At 39.2% G+C, this 21,672-nt stretch overlaps 7 protein-coding genes across 7 annotated transcripts; 6 read left to right on the top strand and 1 right to left on the bottom strand.

The window, feature by feature from the left end:
* The first annotated feature begins 477 nt into the window (after window positions 1-477).
* LOC6644158 (collagen alpha-1(IV) chain) lies at window positions 478-6,908 on the top strand. Its single transcript, XM_002067149.4, has 8 exons — window positions 478-574; window positions 881-929; window positions 995-1,951; window positions 2,019-2,515; window positions 2,578-4,028; window positions 4,092-5,066; window positions 5,124-6,268; window positions 6,336-6,908. The coding sequence occupies exons 1-8, from the start codon at window positions 555-557 to the stop codon at window positions 6,594-6,596; spliced, it is 5,355 nt and encodes a 1,784-aa protein (XP_002067185.1). The 5' UTR covers window positions 478-554; the 3' UTR covers window positions 6,597-6,908.
* Window positions 6,909-8,444: 1,536 nt separating this feature from the next.
* Window positions 8,445-9,685, top strand: LOC6644159. The gene has a single exon (XM_002067150.4). It carries the CDS (start codon window positions 9,060-9,062, stop codon window positions 9,678-9,680), a length of 621 nt encoding a protein of 206 aa, XP_002067186.1. The 5' UTR covers window positions 8,445-9,059; the 3' UTR covers window positions 9,681-9,685.
* Window positions 9,686-9,720: 35 nt separating this feature from the next.
* LOC6644160 (SPRY domain-containing SOCS box protein 3) lies at window positions 9,721-11,028 on the top strand. The gene is made up of 3 exons (XM_023176627.1): window positions 9,721-10,421; window positions 10,493-10,711; window positions 10,817-11,028. Exons 1-3 carry the CDS (start codon window positions 9,777-9,779, stop codon window positions 10,856-10,858), a joined length of 906 nt encoding a protein of 301 aa, XP_023032395.1. The 5' UTR covers window positions 9,721-9,776; the 3' UTR covers window positions 10,859-11,028.
* A 721-nt stretch (window positions 11,029-11,749) lies between these two features.
* LOC6644212 (reticulocalbin-2) lies at window positions 11,750-14,590 on the bottom strand. The gene is made up of 3 exons (XM_002067152.4): window positions 13,814-14,590; window positions 12,994-13,141; window positions 11,750-12,600 (listed from the first exon to the last, which is right to left on the bottom strand). The coding sequence occupies exons 1-3, from the start codon at window positions 14,043-14,045 to the stop codon at window positions 11,943-11,945; spliced, it is 1,038 nt and encodes a 345-aa protein (XP_002067188.2). The 5' UTR covers window positions 14,046-14,590; the 3' UTR covers window positions 11,750-11,942.
* Window positions 14,591-15,888: 1,298 nt separating this feature from the next.
* On the top strand, window positions 15,889-19,322 carry LOC6644213. The gene is made up of 3 exons (XM_002067153.4): window positions 15,889-16,070; window positions 17,649-17,752; window positions 19,120-19,322. The coding sequence occupies exons 1-3, from the start codon at window positions 15,989-15,991 to the stop codon at window positions 19,318-19,320; spliced, it is 387 nt and encodes a 128-aa protein (XP_002067189.1). The 5' UTR covers window positions 15,889-15,988; the 3' UTR covers window positions 19,321-19,322.
* Window positions 19,323-19,564: 242 nt separating this feature from the next.
* LOC26529919 lies at window positions 19,565-20,032 on the top strand. Its single transcript, XM_015178111.3, has one exon. It carries the CDS (start codon window positions 19,565-19,567, stop codon window positions 19,952-19,954), a length of 390 nt encoding a protein of 129 aa, XP_015033597.1. The 3' UTR covers window positions 19,955-20,032.
* A 72-nt stretch (window positions 20,033-20,104) lies between these two features.
* LOC6644214 (ankyrin repeat domain-containing protein 39) lies at window positions 20,105-21,591 on the top strand. The gene is made up of 3 exons (XM_002067154.4): window positions 20,105-20,212; window positions 20,915-21,121; window positions 21,189-21,591. The coding sequence occupies exons 1-3, from the start codon at window positions 20,110-20,112 to the stop codon at window positions 21,422-21,424; spliced, it is 546 nt and encodes a 181-aa protein (XP_002067190.2). The 5' UTR covers window positions 20,105-20,109; the 3' UTR covers window positions 21,425-21,591.
* The last annotated feature ends 81 nt before the right edge of the window (window positions 21,592-21,672 follow it).

Below are 21,672 nucleotides of genomic sequence, written 5' to 3' on the forward strand. Positions count from 1 at the left end.
GTCGCTGTCGTTCGGCTGTGGTTGTGTTTCTTTAGTCCGCTCCCGTCGATTCAGAAAGTTAGAACGGCAGTCTGTCAGGCAATTGTCTTACCAAAAAAAAATAAAATAAAATACAGAAAATTATTTTAGAAATAAAATAATGTGAATTTTACAAAAAAAAAATAAGAAATAAAGCAAATCCATTCAATAGAATTTATTTAAATCATAATTTAAAACTTGAACGCTTAAAGTTTTCAAATCCTCTAGTCAAACGCGTAGTGCTTGTCAAACTGTATCGCTTAGAAGTGAAAATAACTGACAATTAAAAAACAACAATATAAAAACTGAATATATTTGAAATAAATTATACAAAAAAACAATTTTTTATTATATTCCAAATTTTGAAAATAAATTGCCAACAAAATATTTACAAATTCATTTAATAAATTTAATTGCCATATTTAAGTGCAGAATTTTTTTTGGTTTTAATTTTTGCAGGCCCAACGACGGCAGCATATTTGAAATTTGACGAACATTGATATAATAATAAGGCAGTTATAGGATCCAAGGGCGCCATGTTGCCCTTATGGAAGCGGTACGTAAAAAAAAAAAACATTTTTTATTTTAAAATTTAGGTTCTGTGTGAAAAAGATATTTTTCTTAAACATCAAAGTTCCCATTTGCTAAACTTATTTTGTTTAAGCTGATGCTAAGAGCGATTTTATTTTTAAGAGCAATGTTTTGCAGCGTTCTCTTAAATTTATTATCTCTTAATTCATTTTCTCTTTTGTCTTTACAATGACACACATACACATACTCAAAGTCACACAGACACGTAATCATATACATATATACTGATACATACGTATAATCTCTTTGCATACTTTTTGTGTGTTTGCAGGCTTTTGTTTGCCGCTGTCATTGCTGGTGCGTTAGTCGGTGCCAATGCTGTAAGGATCTATCGCAAATATTTATTGGCGACAATTTAAAAAAGTAATTAATTGAAATTTTTCAGCAATTTTGGAGAGAGTCCGGCTCAACAGGCTCCATTCAATCAAACAATAATAAACAAATCAGAGTTGAACAGAATGCAGGTAGATACACATATGATCCGAGCTATGAATTGCTTAATTCCACTGGTATACAGCGGGGGGATGAACCACCCAAGAACTGTACTGCTGGATATGCAGGATGTTTTCCAAAATGCTTTGCTGAAAAAGGTAGTCGCGGAATGCCCGGTCCCGAGGGTCCCACTGGAGAGAAGGGTCAAATCGGTTATGCCGGACCAGAGGGTCTGCCAGGTGATAAGGGTCAGAAGGGTGACCCAGGACCATTAGGACCAAGGGGTGACAAGGGAGAGCGTGGTTCACAAGGCAGACCTGGCTTGCCTGGTGTTGGCGGTATTCAGGGTACAGCAGGTAATCCTGGTGCTGCTGGTGCTCCTGGCAAAGATGGATGTGACGGCTTAGATGGTTTACCTGGATTGCCCGGACTCTCGGGAATGGCTGGGCCTCGTGGTTTGCCTGGCGGGCCAGGTGTAAAGGGTGACAAGGGTGAGCCAGCAAAAGAGAATGGAGACTATGCCAAAGGTGAGAAAGGTGAGCCTGGTTTCGCTGGTCGATCTGGTTTTCCTGGTCCCGATGGATCTCGTGGTGATAAGGGCGAGCGCGGTGATACAGGCCCATTTGGACCACCGGGACCACGTGGTGATCGCGGTGTCAAAGGAGAAAAGGGTGAATCTTGCATTGGCATATCTTTGCCCGGACAACAAGGAGAAAAGGGTGAAAAAGGTGAACCGGCTATAAAGTTTCCCTCTACTGGAATCACAAGCGTGGTTGGACCACGCGGTGACCCTGGTCAAAAGGGTGAACCTGGTCCATATGGCGAAAAGGGAGGTTTGGGGCCTGCTGGGGAGCCTGGACATGACGGACAAAAGGGAGAAAAGGGTTTGCCCGGCGGAGCAGGCGACAGAGTGAGTATATTGCGTGGGCCTAATTTCTTGAACGACATAGCTAACGTGCATCCATGTGATTCTTCAGGGTCGTCAAGGTGGTTTTGGACCTCCTGGCCCATCTGGTCAGAAAGGTGATCGTGGTGAAACTGGCCTACATGGTCGTCCAGGCCAGCCTGGTCAAAAAGGTGAAGCCGGTCGCCCCGGTAACTCAGGTGAACGTGGTTTGCTTGGTCCGCCAGGTCCTCCAGGGGGTGGACGCGGGCAACCTGGCGCACCAGGTCCCCAAGGACCTCGTGGCTACCCAGGTATGCATGGCCCTCAGGGATTAAATGGAGAAGATGGACTACCCGGACCCCAAGGCTACCCTGGCCAAAAGGGAGGCATAGGAGTCCCTGGTCGCCAAGGTGGCGAAGGACCACCAGGACAAAAGGGAGAAAAAGGTATCGCCGGACGAGGTGGCCCACAAGGCCCACTCGGACCTGTTGGCCACACCGGTCCACCAGGACCTGAGGGTCAGAAGGGTGAACCTGGCCTACCCGGCTCTAGCATTGAAGGACTTAAGGGTGAAGATGGTCTTCCCGGGTAAGTAATCTCTATAACTCCAACTTACTGAACACTAAATATTATTCATTAACACCACATAGATATAACGGACTGAAAGGTGCCAAGGGAGAGCGTGGTTTCAAGGGTAATGTTGGTGTTCCTGGAGACTCTAAACTGGGTAGACCTGGTCTTCCCGGTATTGTTGGTGCTCCTGGACAAAAGGGTGATGCTGGTCGTCCTGGAAATCCTGGTGACAAAGGTGAAATGGGACCCAAAGGTGAAATTGGTGGAAAGTGTTCATCCTGCCCGCCTGGATTAAAGGGAGATAAAGGAGACCGAGGATTAGACGGACTTACAGGCAATCCCGGTGCAAGAGGACCTCCTGGAGAACGAGGATTTGTTGGCGAGCGAGGTGATGATGGTATAAACGGATTGATGGGCCCACCCGGAGAAAAGGGTGTGGATGGTCGTCCTGGAGTTCCTGGCGCCGTGGGAGCCCCCGGTGCGCCTGCTTTTATTGATCTTAGTTTGATTGCTGTAGAAAAGGGTGCTAAAGGTGAGAGGGGTAGTGCTGGCTATCCCGGTGTTAAAGGTGAGCGTGGAGAGAATGGACAACCTGGTTTGCCAGGATCGAAAGGAGAGATTGGCATTAAAGGAGAGAAAGGATTCACTGGCCCAGCAGGGACAGATGGTCTACCTGGCGCTCCGGGTCGGGACGGATTCGATGGAAGACCTGGTCAAAGTGTCAAGGGTGAGCCAGGAAAAGCTGGTCTAGACGGTCTGAAGGGTGACACAGGTTTAACTGGTGAAACTGGACAAAAGGGTGAAGCTGGAACCTGTGCCGCAGACGCACTTCGAGTGCCTGCTAAAGGCAACAAAGGCGACCGTGGCGCTCCGGGTCAACCTGGGCAAAACGGACCCATTGGACAAAAGGGAGAAATTGGTTTCAGCGGCGAAAAGGGTTTCACAGGTCCTCAGGGTCCCCCTGGTCCTGTTGGTCCACGTGGAATCACTGGACCTCGAGGAGAGAAGGGTAACCCCGGACCTCTTGGTGCTCCTGGTAATCCCGGAAAAGATGGACTACGCGGCTTGCCTGGTCGCAATGGTGAACGCGGACAAAAGGGAGAGCAAGGTATTTCGGTTGCTGGACCTCCTGGCCCACAGGGTCTCGATGGATTATCTGGTCTTAAGGGAGATCGCGGTCCTGTTGGTAGCCCAGGACAACCCGGCCCGGAGGGCAACATCGGCTATCCTGGCGACAAAGGTGAAAGCGGTCTCCCTGGCCAGCCTGGTCAACCTGGAAGTATTGGTGAAAAAGGTGACGTCGGGCCACTTGGTCCTCCAGGACACCCTGGCCCTCCTGGTCTTCCTGGCATGGATGGAATTCGCGGACTTAATGGTGTCAAGGGAGAGCCTGGAAATCCGGGTTTGGTCGGCTTGCCTGGCAACAAAGGTGAACGCGGCGCTAATGGAATTGATGGCCCTAAGGGTTTCACTGGTGTGAATGGTGCACCTGGTAAACGTGGTCCACCTGGAGTTCCTGGATTATCTGGTATGTTATTACTATTTATAACTTTTTAAGTCAAAATATTTATTTATCTTAACTGTCTCATAGGCTTGAAGGGTGATAAGGGTGCTCGTGGTTTAACTGGAAACGATGGTCCGATCGGAGGTCGTGGACCGCCGGGACCCCCAGGATTCATGGGCATTAAGGGTGACGTTGGCCCAGCTGGAGCCCCTGGACAGAATGGTTTAGACGGGCTTTTTGGTGAGAAAGGTAACCAAGGTTTGCCTGGATTCGACGGCGCTCAGGGTGAACCTGGTGATGCATCTGAAAAGGGACAAAAGGGTGAACCTGGCACTCCAGGACCACGGGGAGAACCTGGATTTACAGGAGAACCTGGCCAGCCAGGTGAAAAAGGTGTGCCTGGAGTTCCTATTCACGGACGACCTGGAGCACCGGGCGAGAAGGGCGACGCCGGCCGAAATGGACTGGATGGTCTCGATGGGCAGCCCGGACAAAAGGGCGAACCTGGTCTTTCTGGATATGCTGGTCTTAAGGGCGACAAAGGATCACTTGGCAGACCTGGGGCTCCTGGTGCGCCAGGGCTTGACGGTCAGCCTGGTCTCCAGGGTGCAACTGGGGCTCCTGGCTATCCTGGAGTACAAGGTTTCAAGGGAGAAGCTGGTGTGCCCGGATTCACAGGTGAAAAGGGTAACACCGGTCCGTCTGGACCAGCCGGTTTCAATGGACCTCCCGGTTTCAAGGGTGAAAGAGGATTACCGGGCCCACCAGGACCTGCACCCATCATTAATCCAGATGATCTCAGAGGTGATGTCGGCGCACCTGGTGAACGCGGTTTCACAGGTCAAAAGGGAGAACAAGGCGAAAGGGGAGAACAAGGAATTGTTGGGTACACTGGAGCTAAGGGAGAGCGTGGTTTGGATGGTCCTCGTGGTTTGGATGGTTTGCACGGAGCCCCTGGTCTTAAGGGAGATGCTGGCCCACAGGGTGAGCAAGGCTACCCCGGACCAGTTGTAAAGGGAGAGAAGGGTCTTCCTGGACGTGCCGGCAAAAACGGTCGCGAAGGTGAGTTTTGTAATTATTGACTATAGTTTTGAATAATCTAAATGCCGAATCGTTTAGGCGCACCCGGACGTCCTGGAATTAAAGGCGATCGTGGTCTTGCCGGTTTGCCTGGAACACCTGGATTGGTTGGTCTTCCGGGACCCATTGGCCCAGCTGGCGCTAGAGGAGAACGTGGTTTGACTGGAACACCTGGATTTGCTGGACAGGACGGCTTGAATGGAGCACAGGGTCAAAAGGGTGACAGAGGTATTCAAGGACCTAAGGGTGAACGTGGTCTGAATGGCTTCGAAGGACAAAAAGGAGACAAGGGTGCCCAAGGACAAGATGGACCACCAGGATTAAATGGGTTACCTGGACTGAAGGGTGATCTTGGTTTGCCTGGATTTGAAGGCGCACCTGGTGCTCCCGGAGCAATAGGCGAAAAAGGTTTCACGGGACCAAAAGGACGTGATGGACGCGACGGTTTACATGGTCAGCGCGGACAGAAGGGTGAGCCTGGTCTTCTTCCACCACCTGGTCCAAAGGGCGAGCCAGGACATCCTGGTCGTGATGGACAAAAGGGAGAAGTCGGACCACCTGGAGAGCGTGGCCTTACTGGTATCCAGGGAGAGCGTGGTGAGAAAGGTGAGCGTGGCTTTATTGGTCTAACCGGACAGCCTGGACGTCCAGGTGCAAAGGGAGAACGCGGAGAACAAGGTTTAATAGGACGCGAGGGCGCTATTGGAGAAATTGGTATTAAGGGTGAACCCGGTGTGCCCTGTAGCTCTGCCCAGGATTATCTAACTGGCATTTTAGTGACACGCCACAGTCAAAACGATCAGGTGCCAACTTGTGCTGCCGGACATACACAACTCTGGACCGGCTACTCGTTGCTCTTTGTTGATGGCAACGATTATGCCCATAACCAGGATCTCGGCTCACCCGGTTCATGTGTTCAACGTTTCTCAACACTGCCCGTTTTGTCCTGTGGACAGAACAATGTATGCAACTACGCTTCACGCAATGACAAGAGTTTCTGGTTAGCAACTTCGGCATCCATACCCATGATGCCTGTCGACAACTATGAGATAAGCAAATACATTTCGCGTTGTGTGGTCTGTGAGGCTCCAGCCAATGTGATTGCAGTACACAGTCAGTCGCTTGAGATTCCTGGCTGCCCCAACGGCTGGGAGGGTCTGTGGATTGGCTACAGTTTCCTTATGGTAAGTTCATAACACTCCATTTCACTCATGCAATTTTCGAAACCTATGAACATATATTTTCCTTCAGCACACGGCTGTTGGTAATGGCGGTGGTGGTCAGGCGTTGCAATCGCCTGGCTCTTGTCTGGAGGACTTCCGTGCCACACCATTCATTGAGTGTAATGGTGCCAAGGGTCACTGCCACTTCTATGAGACCATGACCAGTTTCTGGATGGTCACCCTCGAAGCCAGCGAGCAGTTCCAGAAACCACAGCAACAGACCATCAAGGCTGGCAATCTGCTGAGCCGTGTCTCCAGGTGCCAAGTTTGCATGAAGAACTCGTCATAGAGTACTGCAATAACAAAAACGCTGCAATAAATTTAATCTAAATGTAATACGTTAACTATACCAACGAACATCAGATAAACCGAACAAACACTGCTACAAATTCCTTAAACTAACCAATAAAATGAAACCAAATATTAAAAAAAACCAAACCCAAGAAGAGGCCCGCCAAAAAACACGTTCGAAAAAAGCGGAGACTCCAATAATGCCATTTTTGTATCTGCCATTTAATGCTCTAAAGAAATGTAAAACTGCTTCTAAGTTACGAGTTAAGTTAAGTAAATGAAAAATAAATAAACTAGAGTGGTAACTATATATCGAAAAGCTGCATATTCCATTTTCCGGATTAAAATGCGAAAGAATGCCGAAAAAAATATCATTAGATATCGAATTTCTATACCTATTTTGTATATCTGCCTACATATACCATTTCCACAAACAATGGAAGAAGCAAAAATGTTTTTTTTCAAATTGTTAATAAAACACAAACAAAAATGGAAAAATTTAAAAATAAAGAAAATTTTCAAAGACCTGTTGTACTTGCTTCTATTCTGGTTAGTTTTCTTTTTAAATTAAATATACATTAGTTCATTCTTAAGAAAATTGAAAATTCAAATATCGTAGCATACTTATATGGGTTTATAATTTTGATATAAATCATCTTAACATTAATTCAAATGCGAGTAACTCAGAGTTTTGTGTATGATCAAAGCCCATATAAATACCTTTATTTAGTTCAATATTTTTATCTGTGTTAAATAGGTATTAAATGCACTGACAGGCAAAAAGAAAACGTTTTCAAATAACATCAGACGACCAGTGCTAGATTAAGCCAGCGCGGGGCCTGTAGCAATCAAATACATATATTACCAAAAATATTACATTCCATAATGCAATTTAGAAAATCACTTTCCCATGCGAAAATTAAAATACGAATGAAAAGCGGTCAGAAATGATATTGATATGTTTAGAAGTGTGAACTTCAATTTTTGGTTAATATGCACTTTCTCACACTGTATTTTCGCCAATTTCTAAACGATTTCAACAAGTTACATCTTATTCGAACTGCAATTGAAAATGGTGTCATTGATTAGTTTGATATTTGAAAAACAATATTAATTTTGACACAATGAAAATATTATAATATTTTACGAAAATTAGCAAGAAATTAGTTTTCAAGACTTTAATGAAAAAAAGACATGAATTTTTCAAATACATACTCCAAAAATGGACTAAATTAAAGACTCACGGAAATAAGGTTTATTGCAATATTTATTGCCGTTCATTGGCATTTTTACCTTGTTTAAAAAATGAACTTGAAAACTTACTTAATTCAATATTAAATTTAAAAGTGTTAAAATGAGATATCACTCAATTTATTAGTACTTGGGGTATTTGTTTGCCACAAAATTAACTTAATCGAATAATCTGTGTGTCTAAATATATTGAACATTCATAGTGTCTTTTGTATTCGTTATATTAAAAGTATTCTTAATGTGTTGGGTATTCATAAATCTCGAGTTTTCAAAACTAGTCATAGTATCTTCAGTATTCATAGTACCATCATGGTGTAGTTATAGTATCTTAAAAGTTCTTGTAAATCAAATATGTACGGTTTGGCGATCATTTCTTTGTCTATATAACCGAATCAAAATTGCCCATTCGATTCATTTTGATATTTTACTTAAAAAACTGACGTAAAAAAAAAGAACCTGTGATTTAAGTCCATAATATATTTATTTTAGAATCATTCAATGTACAACATAAAAAAACCTCCCTCTACATATATATTCCTGTGTACCAGAAACAACTCACAAAAAAGAAGAAAAACTGGATCCAATTTGAATTTGGGGGTTTGTGAATCCGTTGTGGTAAAAAGAAAATTGCTCGTTGAGAGGAACTCACCACTTTACCCCAGAGAAGAGGCACTTGTGCGCATGTCTTATCTTTGGGGTTGGGGTATTTTGAGGGTGGCTATATGCCCAGAGGCATTGTGCCTGGCGAGATATCATATGATAATCATATTCCCATTGGTGGTGGGTTCCAGCTGAGGCCAACCAAATAGGGGTAGCTTTTGCAAAACGAATTGGAAAATGTTTTACAAGAACCAGAGCACAGAAGGCAGCGAGACATTGAGGTGTATGGAGCGGGTAATCAATATACATATTGTATATGTATGTATATCATATATTGTCAGCAGGCAGAAGTTCAAAAACGATAAGGTGAACTTGTTCCAAAGGTGGAGGCGGAATAATGCATAGAACAAGTTAAAAGTGAACAATTGGAAAGTTGTAACTAGTTATCCCAATACGACATCGACAAGGGGATACTTAGTTTTACAAGAAACTTAATTACGATTACGAATCGTCAAAGAAAGTTGGAAAAGGCTGGAGAAGGGTGTGTGCAAGCCGGAAGACCCACTTAAGTTAGCAACCCCCAACGAAATTTAACCCCCCCAACCCCTATATGATTATCGTTTTGTTGCTGCTATTCCAATCGCTCTGTCTCTACTGTCAACGTCTGGTCCTGCACATCCACGACAGATGCTTTCCCCGGAACGTTCGATTGCTACAAGAAGTGGCCGAAACCGTTGGCGATCGTAAGGCCCAACAGCACTTGGAGCAGCAGGAAATTGAACAGCATAAACGACGACAGAAGCGTCGCATATTGGAACCAATACTGCCACTGGGAGCTGGAGCAAATTTGGAAGCTTGCCGTTTTTGTGCCCATAGTCCGCAAGGCTATTGCCGTCATCATTTTCATTTGCAGGAATTGCAACTGCAACGTGGAAATAACGCGGATTATAAGCAACAACGTAGAATTAAACGTGAGCTAAAGCGTACTTTGGAGCAACAGCAGCAACAGACACAGTTAAGAAGTTATCGGCCCCCTTTAATTGTGGCCAATAGTCCAAGTTGCAGTTCATTGAGCTCTAGCAGTGGCTACGGCACATTGAGCAATTGCAGCAATTACGACTACCTAGACGAACAACTGCAGGTGGAAGTCACAGAGGAGGAGCAGGAGGAGGTGTCACCTGTGCCGGAGGTTGCCTTAGTGTCTGGCAATCTTGTAACGAGCCACTTGTAAAAAGTGCCACTCAAATTCATCTTAGTTGGCCCTTTCCTTTTACCTGCCATTTTGATAACAATTCAAGTCTTAAAATTTTATATTGTATAAGAAACAATGTCTGATATCGAACAGCAAAAGCAGCAGCCGTCAGTGGTCTTTACGCCTCGACGTCGACGTCATGTGGGCGGACGACGAGGTTGTCCCACTTCAACTCAAGAAGAGCACAAGCCTTCTACATCATCATCATCAACATCGTCTTCGTTGTCATCGTCACCATTATCGCATGCGCCATCAATTGTTTGCCCCATGAGCCTTGGCATTGAGGACAACTGGACATGGAGTAAACGCTATCGTTCCAAAGAGGTTGTCATTAACGGACCCACAGTGCATTTTCATCCCAATTGGAGCAAGGGCACAGCCGGTGTTCAAGGCAAGCGACCATTGAATTACGGACGTCACTACTGGGAGCTTCATGTGTCGCAGCGTGTCTTTGGTACATCGATAATGTTTGGCATTGGCACACGATCGGCAAGGCTTCATGTCAATGCTTTTCGTAATATGCTTGGCGAGAATGAACATGGCTGGGGTCTCTCCCATAAAGGTGTTCTCTGGCACAAGGGTGTAGCTTTGCGGTATACTAAAAGATTTCGTGAAAATCATCCCACCCAGATTGGTATACTCTTTGATGGTGTCGAAGGAACACTTACCTACTATAAGGATGGCAGGTGTCTGGGTGTGGCCTTTAGGGGCTTAGATCAGGTGAGTGAGAGCATCAATAAGGAGTAGAAAAAGTTTAACTTACATTCTTCTTTTCCCCTCACTCTATTTAGGTTAAAGAGCCGCTCTACCCAATTGTTTGTTCAACAGCGGCTAAAACCGAGATGACCCTTAAGTCAACACGTCGTGAATTTGTCAATCTGCAGGATCGTTGTCGTGCCGTCATAATGCGTAGAATACGAAACTTGGATCAATTGGATAAATTGAAGCTACCTCTACCAATTAGTGACTATCTTAGTGAAGTTATCGATGATATGGAACCACTGCGTCAGGTAGACAACTACGACATATTGTGTGATTTCTAGAGCTTCTATCGTAGTCAACTTATTAGTGTGAACAGTAAGTCGTATATATATATATATACTATGTAATTTTAGGTGAGTGACTTGGAAATGTACATTTTGAATTACGATTTATAAGCAAGTTGAAAAGGCAAAACAAAAAGAAAACCCGTGAAACGTTTATTGTGCCATGCCGTGGAAAAAGAAATCAAGCAAAATTTTGAAATTAATTGTAATTGTAAATTGTCAAATTGTGTGGTTTATATTTGTAAAGACACACACAAGACTATTGTGCAACGCCTCTGGTATTCACTGATTTTAGATTATTTTTTTTTTGTTTTCTGTTTTTGTTTGCCTCTTTGTTGATTTTTACCTTTTTTTGTTCAAAGTTTATTAGCAAAAATTGAGGGGAATAGGCCAATTTGGTGCAATATTTGTGATATAAGGCAAAGGAATGGTAAAGAAAATGCATTCAATTTACTAAATAATAAGTTTAGCTTTTAACATATTTCATTTAACGAGTGTGAAAATCTAGTCAAAAAAATTCGAGCACGCTGCTTCTTTATTTTTTTTTAAATATTGTAAAATAAAGTTAAAACCAAAAGGAAGTGGATAGGGCTCGTAAATAAATATCTAACTTTAATTCTATAATTATTGAACGCAAACAATTCTAGTCAATGATGTGCATATATGTATGTATGTAAGGCTTAGTGGACAAATGTAAATTCAAATTCAATAAAAATATTTAAAATTAATGATTCACTTAATAAGAAAATATTCAAAAATTCGAGTAATTTGGTATTCTTTAAACAAGTTTCACTAATACAATTTAAAGATATTTTCTTTGCGATCTCTGTTTAATAGATTCAGTACTTAAATGTCGTGCTAATACCATGTATGTATATGTAAACATTTTAGTAAAAATTATTTTCTTTTTTTTTCGTTTAATTTGTTTTTGGTGTCTATATATATATACAAATATTGTAATTTATAAATGATGGAGATACAAAAAAATGGCAAACGCTCAAGAAAAACCTAATTAGCATTATTCATTTTGTGAAAAATTTGTGTAATTTACAATTAATAAAACATTAAACATAAATTCGCTAACTATATAGGTATATGTGTTTTTTTTTGTGTAAGTAACTAAAGAATGAAAGTACATATTATATATAATTAATTTTCTCTCGGATATGAATTTTTAAGTTTTTAGTTTTCAGTTTTACAGTTCGTCGGTCAAGTGATTTATATTCTGCAAATGATCGCCATAGTCGGTGGCCTCACTGCCGACAAATGTATCATAATTGTTTAGAATTTCCAAATACGACAAACGATCATCGTGATCCAAATCGGTGGACACAAACAAATGATCGACTTCATCGATGGCAATTTCCGTATTGCTGGGCACAACCCAGGATAAGACTTCATTGCCTGTTAGAGCTCCATCGCCATTTGCATCGTGATCCTTGTCGAAGCGTTCTTTTTCAGTAATTAACCACTCCTTATCATGCTGACCAGCTGATTCGCCAACATATTCTTTAAAATCAATTTTACCATCCTGATTTGTATCCTTGTCCTTCATGGTGTGTTCCAATAGAATGGGCAACATTTGGGGATGCTCTTCAGGATTTTGGAACAATATGAATTCTTCTAAATGTAAGACGCCATCTTTATTGATATCGGCGGCATTGAACATTTCCTTATCTTGCTTTATCATTTGCTGTTCCTCTTCGTAGGATTCAAAATCAATGGTTTCCTTTTTAAAATTCTCATCTTCCATGGCATATGTGTCTTGTAAATACTCTTTCCATGTGATTTTCTCATCTTGATCCTGATCGATTTCATCAAAACGATCTGCTGCCTCTTCTTCAGATAGTTTTCTGTAAGCAAATTCAAAACACTTAGATAATTTTATAGTTTTCATCGAGGATTCAACACAATATTAAAGAAAGAAACACATTAGCCAAGGCATTAAACGTGTGGGTTAGTTTGCTTTTGCTTTATACCATTGCAGTAACTAATATCTATACTATATTTCTGTTTGATTCAAATCAATAATAAAAAAAACACTTCATTTGAAAGAGAATCCAAATGCATTAACAATCACATTAAGATACAACTTTTACATTATCCCTCACTGTAAATTTTTGTAAAAACTATTTTTGTGCCTATTTTGTATATGTACATGAGGTAAGTATATGTACTTTCAAATGTCAATGTACTGCAAAGGTATTTGTTTTTTGCTTTCGTTTTAGTCAACAAACAACACTCACTTAAAAGACCTTAATATCCATGCTTTTAATTCATGCCGATCAATAAATTCGTCCTTATTCAAGTCCATCATTTTGATGAGAATCAACAAACGTCTTTTCGACTCCTCCGGTGTCAGCGTATCGAATTCCTGTGCCTCTTTTGTGTTACCTTAAAAGTGGAACGAAACATTATTATTGTTTTCATGTCAATAGAAGCACACACGTGTTCCAACAAAAGTACAAGCAGATTGACGTGTTGTTTCCAAAATCTCAATTATTAAATGAAAAATGGAAATATTAAGGTCAATTATGCTATGCTCCTCTTTAAATACCCTTTTTCAAATTCATGTTAAAAACGATATCAGAATTCGTTTCAAATAGTTTTAGTGGATTTTTGGTAATGAACAAATTATAACCAATTTGGTCATTAAAGCGATTATATTTAGTTTTCTCTACTTTATAGAGCAAGAATGATAAATTATTTATATGTTGTAATTACAATCAACTTATTTCATTTTATTTATTATTATTCTTTTTTTAATTTGATAATAATTTATCAATAACAAGTTTAAAATGGTAATTATTTCAATTAATAATTATATCTTGAATTTATGTTTCAATTATCTCAGTTCACGGAAATATTTTTCGGGGAGATAAAGAAAACAGAAAGATCCTGCTTAGATCATACATATATGTGTATACATTCTTTCTGGCAGAGTATGGCCGTTCTTTATGGCAGAGTATATGTTTTTTTATTGAATAATGAAAAAAAAAAAAAAAAAACCATCGACCAAGCAATGGCCAAAATATACAGATTTCAATGATGTATCCCATGACTCACCTATGATCGCCTCATGATCGAACTCCACATTATGCTCGCCTTGTTCGCCATGATGATGGGCGTCTCTGGGAACATAGATACCATCTTTCACTCGCTCCTTGCTCGATTGCTTCTCATGCTTATGGCTATGGCTGTTGGCCACAGCTCCAAAGGCCGGCATAGGTCCAACGACCACAAATAGGCCAAAAACCATAATACATAATGCCACAGGAAGATTTCCTCTATTTGGCATATTTTTAATTGATTAGAAACAGACACACGACCCCGAAACAAATTTCTGTTGCTTAGCGTCTGCTTGTTAGGAGCGTACTGAAACTGAGGGCGTAAATCGTTTTTTTGGGGATGCTGAGATGCTGTGTTTCTACTGTCTGTGTATCTGATTATGTTTTTGTATTTGTATCTGTATCCACACGAGCGCGCACTTAAGGTGGAATTCTTGGCCAGCCGGTGGAATACACGTAATAGGCCAGAAATGAATATTCAATGAACTCGTTTGAACTTTTTCGCCGAAATTGCCCTCTGGCTAGAATATTTACATGCTCTTCTATGCTCAGAACTAGTAGTTTTTCATTCTAATGAAATTCAAAATTTTGAATTTAAAACCGACAGCTGTTAGTTATGTTCTATGCATTAGCTCCCAATGCTTTCAAATGTTTTCTTATCCAGTAAGTTGCATTTCACTCCTGTTTATTTTGGCTTCGAGTTAGTCACAAAGCGATAATACTTTGAATACGAGTAAATTTAAAATTTTTGTTAAGTATTTATTTATGCAGACCAAGCCAATTTTTTTTTGTTCTTTTTTGCTTATTCTTGGTCACACTGCGAATAAAGAACTGCATCCCCGATACAACTATCGATTATTCAAAATCAATTACAAACTTTGTAATTAAACTTTTCCTGGTTACTTTTATGGTTAAAATCAACATTTAATTTAATCTCACACTTCTAAATTGTTTATTTAATTACAATTTTAATTGAAATCAAAAATATATTTTCAAAATTGTATTACCAAAACGACGCATCGCTAATATATCGCGCGGTTATACTATTTTAGCGTTTTCCAACACTTCGTAAGTGAAATAAAAACTTTGCAAATAATTGGATTCATTTTGTTTGCAATAATTGTTTACGAAGCGTAAAATCTTTTAATAAACAAAGGAAATTTTTTTATAATTGCTTTAGTAAGCTTGATGTTAGATTCAAATACATCAACACATTTAAGCAAAATCAAATTTGCCAGGTAAGCTGATAAAACAAGGTGATTCAGACGCAGGGGAAAAGTATGAAAAAATTTCAAATAAAAACAGGCGACAAAGTAACAAAGCATATTTGGATGTTGATTAAATTCAAATGACATCATTGCAGGCAGTCGTCGTCACCTAATTTTTGCGACAGAAGCGAGTTTTATTTATTTGGAAATTAGAATCATAACTCACTATTACTACATTTGGGCGTTTTTGTTGCTTTTGTTTTTTGTGAGGACAAAACACGCAAAGGATACTAATTCCAAAGAGAGGGGAAATAAAGCTTTTGTATCTGCGTATGAATGGGTTGTTTGTACAGATGGACGGCAGGGTAAGACGAGAAGGGGACTTGACCGGCATATAGTACATAGGTTGGTAATAGTTACTTTTTATAGCCAAATTACCCATATTTTGTTTGGCCAGGTTGTAATTATAGCCTCTGACCAATACACCCGAAGTAGAGCTTAACATGCAACTGGTGTGTGTGTGTGTATGTGTGTGTGTGTGGATATGTGGGTGTTGGCAAATGGTTAGACATGGTGGTATGATTATCCTGTGTCCCGTTATTTTGTCATTTGTATCTTTTTACATTGTAGGTTAATCCAATAAAACACAAAATAGCTGCTAACCATTTTCAGAGAGACACACACAGAGAGAAAGAGAGCTAAATAACAAGCGAGAGCAAAACCAACAACAACACAAATAGACGCCTAGAGCCAAAGCTTGAGCAGGCAGAAAGCGTGCCCAAATTACAGTTTTAGTCGTGAGCCAAACTTCAACAGGAGAACAACCACCTGCAAATATTTATTGAAATATCTAAAAGTTTGTTTTACATATTTATTTGATTGTTATTGTTGTTGCTAACTTTGTCTCCGACTCCGCCCGCGTTAATTAACTAGAAAACAAAACAAAAAACACACAGGCAAATCAAATGCCTTACATTATCATTCGCGGCAATTTAGCCTCCTACAGTCACAAGTATCCATGGCGTGTACTCGTCTCTGGATTGAAAGGTAAATCCAAATATCTATGAAAATTATCGAAAAAATATTTCGTTTTATTTTCTTTGATTTGTTTGTCTACACTTTTTTTTTTTTTGTTATTGCGACACAATTAAGTTTGAGAGCTTGGCAAACACCAAAGAGATACACACACGCACGCACGCAGACCAACAAACACTTTTCATACATACACAGAAACTTAAAGCATTTATTTTTTTCGGTTATTCCGTTTTTTTTTTTGTTTGTTTGTAGTGACCATGATAGTGTCTGGAACAGTGTATGCCTAATATTAAGTTGACAGTGTCAAATATTTTTATTGATCGGCCCCCTCCAAAAGAATTTTGTAGATCCGTCTCTACATAATGCCTTTCTTATCAGTTGGTTTATTTTTGTTAGGGTGTAGAAAATTTGTCATAAATATTTTAGTTCGAAATTAGTAATAACAATCCCATATGATGAGGTTAACAGTCATTAATATTTGAATTCGAAATTAGTAATAACAATCCCATATGATGAGGTTAACAGTCGCAGTGACATATTAAAGTCATGCTTAGAAATTAAACTGGCCAACAGGTTTTTGGTTTTCCAAATAGACAAGACAAAGGAAAATTGATCGAGAAGAATTTATAAATTTTGGGAGAATACCAAATTCTGCTGTTGTTTTCAAGTTTCCAATCTATGTATACTGTTCTGTTACTCCTTCTTAGCCTGCTTCAGGGCAAATAATTTAAACGTTACCCAAAAATATAAAATGTACACACTTTTAATCATATCGCATAACAAAAAAACAATAAATTAATAGCTACTTTTTTTTTTTAACATAAACATTTATCTCTGGGGACCGCCAAGATATGTAACATGGATAGCCCGATCTAGATGAGAGAAAAAGTACTTAATAATATTTATTTGTATATTATGGCAGGAATAAAATTGTACTTTTTATGGCTAATAAACGAAATTTGGTATTTTCCCCCTTTCTCCAACTTTTTGCTGGTTTGTTAGTTGTATTCTTATGGCCAGCACTGTCGAGTGGAAGCTCTCGGTACCAAAAACACAAATGGAGGTCGGTGCCGTCAGTTTAATTTTGCAATTCACTACGTGCAGTTCACACTCTCTGTAGGAGATCCGGTGCCAGGTCGTCCTCATCCTCCTCCATCCATTATACAGTGCATGTGAGACATATGTATGTGTATATATACATATACTTTATTTATATTTTACTTATATCTGAACAAGTCAATGCACTTGCTTCACTTTGTTTTCTTCTTGAATCTGATGTTAAGCACAAAATTGTTTATTATGCAGTTTTCATTTTTGTTTTTTTTTTTTATTATTATGAAATAAACAATAAGGTCTTGACTTTTCGCTTAATTAGCACACTCACACACAATAACACCCTTATAAAAACGGCCGTATGCTGACGTCATTGCCCGGTTGTCTATCCACCAGTTATCTTTTATTTTGTTACTGTTCAAACGTAGCAAAAATGTGGAAAAAACGATAAGCAGCTAAAAGCGAAAGCAATTACACAATGTAATGTTCCCCTTAAACTGAAATATATATAAACCTATATATTCATTTAATTTCCAGCTGACGACATCGAACAATTGAATAAGTTCTCTTGCGGCGGTTACAGTGATGAGTCCACAATTGTTTATCTAGTGCATCCTTGTCGCATATTATCAGCATTAGAGGTAAGCATAGGAGACTTTATTGAAAAAATTGGAAATAATGCTATAAATTTATATTGTTTTATAAATTTTATATTTAAGAGATATTTTTTGAAACACAATTGAAGACTTGGTATATAAATTGGCGTAATAGTTTATTACAATTAGTTTAAAGTCTGTCGTTTCACTTACTGGCGATTCGGGTAGTTTCATTAATTTCCCAAAAACATAACAATAATAAAAAAACTAAATTTAGAGCATATTGGTTAATTGGCTTGATAATTTAGAAATTGTTAGCTTATTAAAAGATATAGATTAAGTGTATAGATTATATATGATATATGCTTGCCAATGAAATTAAACGAAATTAGTAAGAATTATTAAACAAAACAATAATACAAAAGTGGGACACTAAAGAACCAAAAAAAAAATAAAGAAGTTTTATATAGAAATTTATATGATACAGTCTGTACAGTCTATCTTTACACACCTAACACATCAGCCTCGTTCAGTGTATCTGCATTGTTAAAGTTTAGCTGAGAAATACCCACAAATGTAGGAAAAGATTACGAATAAGGCTAAGGGGTGAAAGAGATGGAACATTAACATTCTGATTATAAAGCTTGATAAACGATTCGGATTTTAAATCCGTGTGACCTAAGCGACAAATTTTCTGGAGTAAAACCGCGTAGAATTGTCAAAATGCATAAAATTTTATATACTTCCATAAGTTTTGTTTGGATAAACTCCCAGATCCAATTGTGGGAAGTTGTTTATTCAAATTTGTACCATGGTTATTTCGAAAACATGGACAGAAAACTATATTTTTAAAAGCTACACGGAACTATTGAAGCAAAAACTGGTGGTTATTTGTATATTTTTCAAAACTTTTGACGGAAAAATTTAACATATTGTTTTTTCGCCAGTTACAATTATAGAGAGAGAGAGGGACCTCGGAGACTTTTTGCTCCGAGTCTGAAGTTCTCAAGGGAGCCCTAAGTCCGAGACTTGAGTGCTTTTATAAATTAAAAAATTTAATGAGACTCGCAAGTGGGATTTTCCCTCGCGCTCTCATAATTTCTGAGAAAGTAGATAAATAAAAGGATTTCGGAGGCATTTGCCCAAATTGTTTATTAACATTTTTGTTTTTTAAATTGAACAATCATTCTGTATTCTATCAAACTGTTTTCAAAATTATTAAAATTTGTTAAATTGGGGAAAAAAATATTAAATGTAAACATTGCACACAATTGTTTAATGTTAATAAAATCCAAAAAGAAAAGAATCAACATCAATGATCCAAATTTGTAAAAGATCAAAATCAATATCAGATAGATCTTAAGAGATACAATTTTTGTGTTAATGGTTTTTGTATGTGTTCTTTCTTTCAGATTTTGGGATTTCGAGTTGTGGCCAGCTCATCGACGGCCGTGAAACAGGACTACAACGAATATATGTGGACAATGCGCAAGGAGTTTGATGAACCAGAACCCTTGGAGGCTGAATCAGTAGTGCGCGAGAATCTATCAAATATTGGAAGAGAAGCGGCGGCCAGTTTAGGCAATTATCACAAAGTTGATTCACCCGAATAGAAAACTCTCAAACCCCCACTCCCTTCCCCTTCTCACCACACACTCACCATTCCATTTGTATAGCTTGCTGTGTGTGTGTGCGCGCATGTGTGTGTGTGTGAATGTAAATATATGTAAAAAGCAAGAAAATAACTATAGCAACCCACAGCTGGGAATAACCACAACAGACTTTCGAGAGTCAATCACAAGAAAATTCAACGGAAAACAACAATACCCAAAACAAAAAGATATCCAAATCTAAACTATGACTGATAGCCAACCGCCGACAGTCAAGGAATCTCAATTGGCTTGCGAGTGTCCACCCATACAATCGACTACATCGTTGGCAAATGCTGGTTGTCCGGCCAATGTTGTAACAATTCCCGTGCCCATTTTGCAAGCCGAAGGCAATTTTGCTTACATCACAGTCAAGGGTTCATTGCATGATTATACCTGCACCATTTTTGGTCTAAATCAGGCTGAGGTTCAAGCCTTATCGAAGCGTTTCGATAGCGGTGTCAAGCAGTGTGTTAATGGTATTATGGTGGCAGTGCCACCAATGGAAATGTTGAATACTTTGGCCCAATTGAGCTACAAAGTTGTCTGCAGTTGCGGTGAGGCCGAAATCTGTTGGACCATGCAACGTGAAGTCTAAACTTTATATAAAATCAGTCACATCATCACAAGCATAATTCATTAACAAAGGAAAAGGATAAAGAAAACATTATCAGTTGAACTTCACTCGAAACTCACTCGAAAATTGAAATTGGATTTTGGAAAATAAAAGAAAAAAGAGCAAAAAGAAACAAAATGGATCAACATAGCGCTGATAACTGCAAATGCCACAAGCAAACGCAGCCGGCGCAGCAGACCCTAAGTGACATGGATTTTGATCGTGGCATTTGGAATGCTGGTGAGAAATTTTTAACATAAAATTAACTGATTAAATGGATTATTTTCCACTATTTGCTTTGGCTTCGTTCTAATCTAGTTTCGGGACATTAGTTTTTTTTTTCAGAAAATATGTAAGCCTAGTCTCTTGATTTACCATTATGAGTTGTTTTTTGTTGCCTATGAGTAATTCTTGGTTGGAACGAAATCATATACAAATACTTTGAATTATTCACAAAAGAATTGCAGATTAATGCAAAAATATTTAAAATTTGCCACTTGATAGGAAAATTTTGCAATTATTTTTCATTCCACTTACTTGAAGGCATTTGCCTTCGATTTGAAACCGTGTATTTTTTGTCGGAAGCTAGAACAGGTCTCAAATCCAATTCCCAACAAAAAAAACATTTTGAATCAGAAACTAGAACAGGCCTAAATATTTTAATTTCAGAACTGTTTTGTTTTCGGGCGAAAAATCCAGCCCCAGGTCGTAATTTTGTTCACTTTTTAAACCAAGAACTTTCTGCTTTAGGCAAACTTACCTAAATTGTCCGAAATGTTAATTAAAATTTCGATTATCTTCAACAAAAGTTACTAATTTAATTATAATTGGAGAATTCAATCGAGGCCACTCCCCCAATGGATATAGAAATTTTAATTCTTTCTTTTTACTCTTACTATTTTTGTCTATAAATTGAATTCTAATTTTCTTCTATCTTTTTAGCCATCTACAATGAGGTGGACCGAGTGCGTGACTTTATCAAAAAAGGTCAGGCCATGGCACGAGATGAATGCGATTATACGGCCCTGCATTATGCAGCACGCAATGGCAATGAACAAATCTGCAAGTTACTCCTAGATGAGGGCAAAGTTGATGTTAATGCGGCTACCAAGGCAGGGTCCACAGCTCTACATAGAGCTGCTATGATGGGTAAGCCAAATCCTATAACATACATAATGTTTGATTCGATGTAAAACTCTCTGAATAAATTTTTTAGGCCACTTGGATATTGTAAAGCTGTTGAAGGATCACAAGGCCAATCTCTTGGTACAGGATGAATGTGGTCAAAGCGCCTTGCATCGTGCTGCGTTGCGTGGTGAGCTGGAGGTGTGTCGCTATTTGCTGCAACAACAACCGTCTCTTAAACAGCTCAAGGATAAAAAGGATAAAATTCCATTTGAGTATATTATGGAGAATGCCAACGATGACTTCAAATTGCTATTGAAACCCTAGAGAGAGGGGAGGGTCTATTACTACTACTACTCAAACTATTCCGCATTACAGATGTTCGTTGTTTACCTCCCCCCAAAAGTATCTTTTATATCTATATATATATATTTTCTATATTTTAGAATTTAATTTAAGAACGAAAAAGTTGCAATATTTTCAATTATCAAGTAGTTTTCCTTGTTTTTATTTTTCATTTTAACAGTGCTACTCAAAATTTTCGTGAAAATTCTTACGTACAAATTGCATTTTTC

This window comes from Drosophila willistoni (genome assembly GCF_018902025.1).
Source record: "Drosophila willistoni isolate 14030-0811.24 chromosome 2R unlocalized genomic scaffold, UCI_dwil_1.1 Seg167, whole genome shotgun sequence".
Classification (NCBI taxonomy): Eukaryota; Metazoa; Arthropoda; class Insecta; order Diptera; family Drosophilidae; genus Drosophila; species Drosophila willistoni.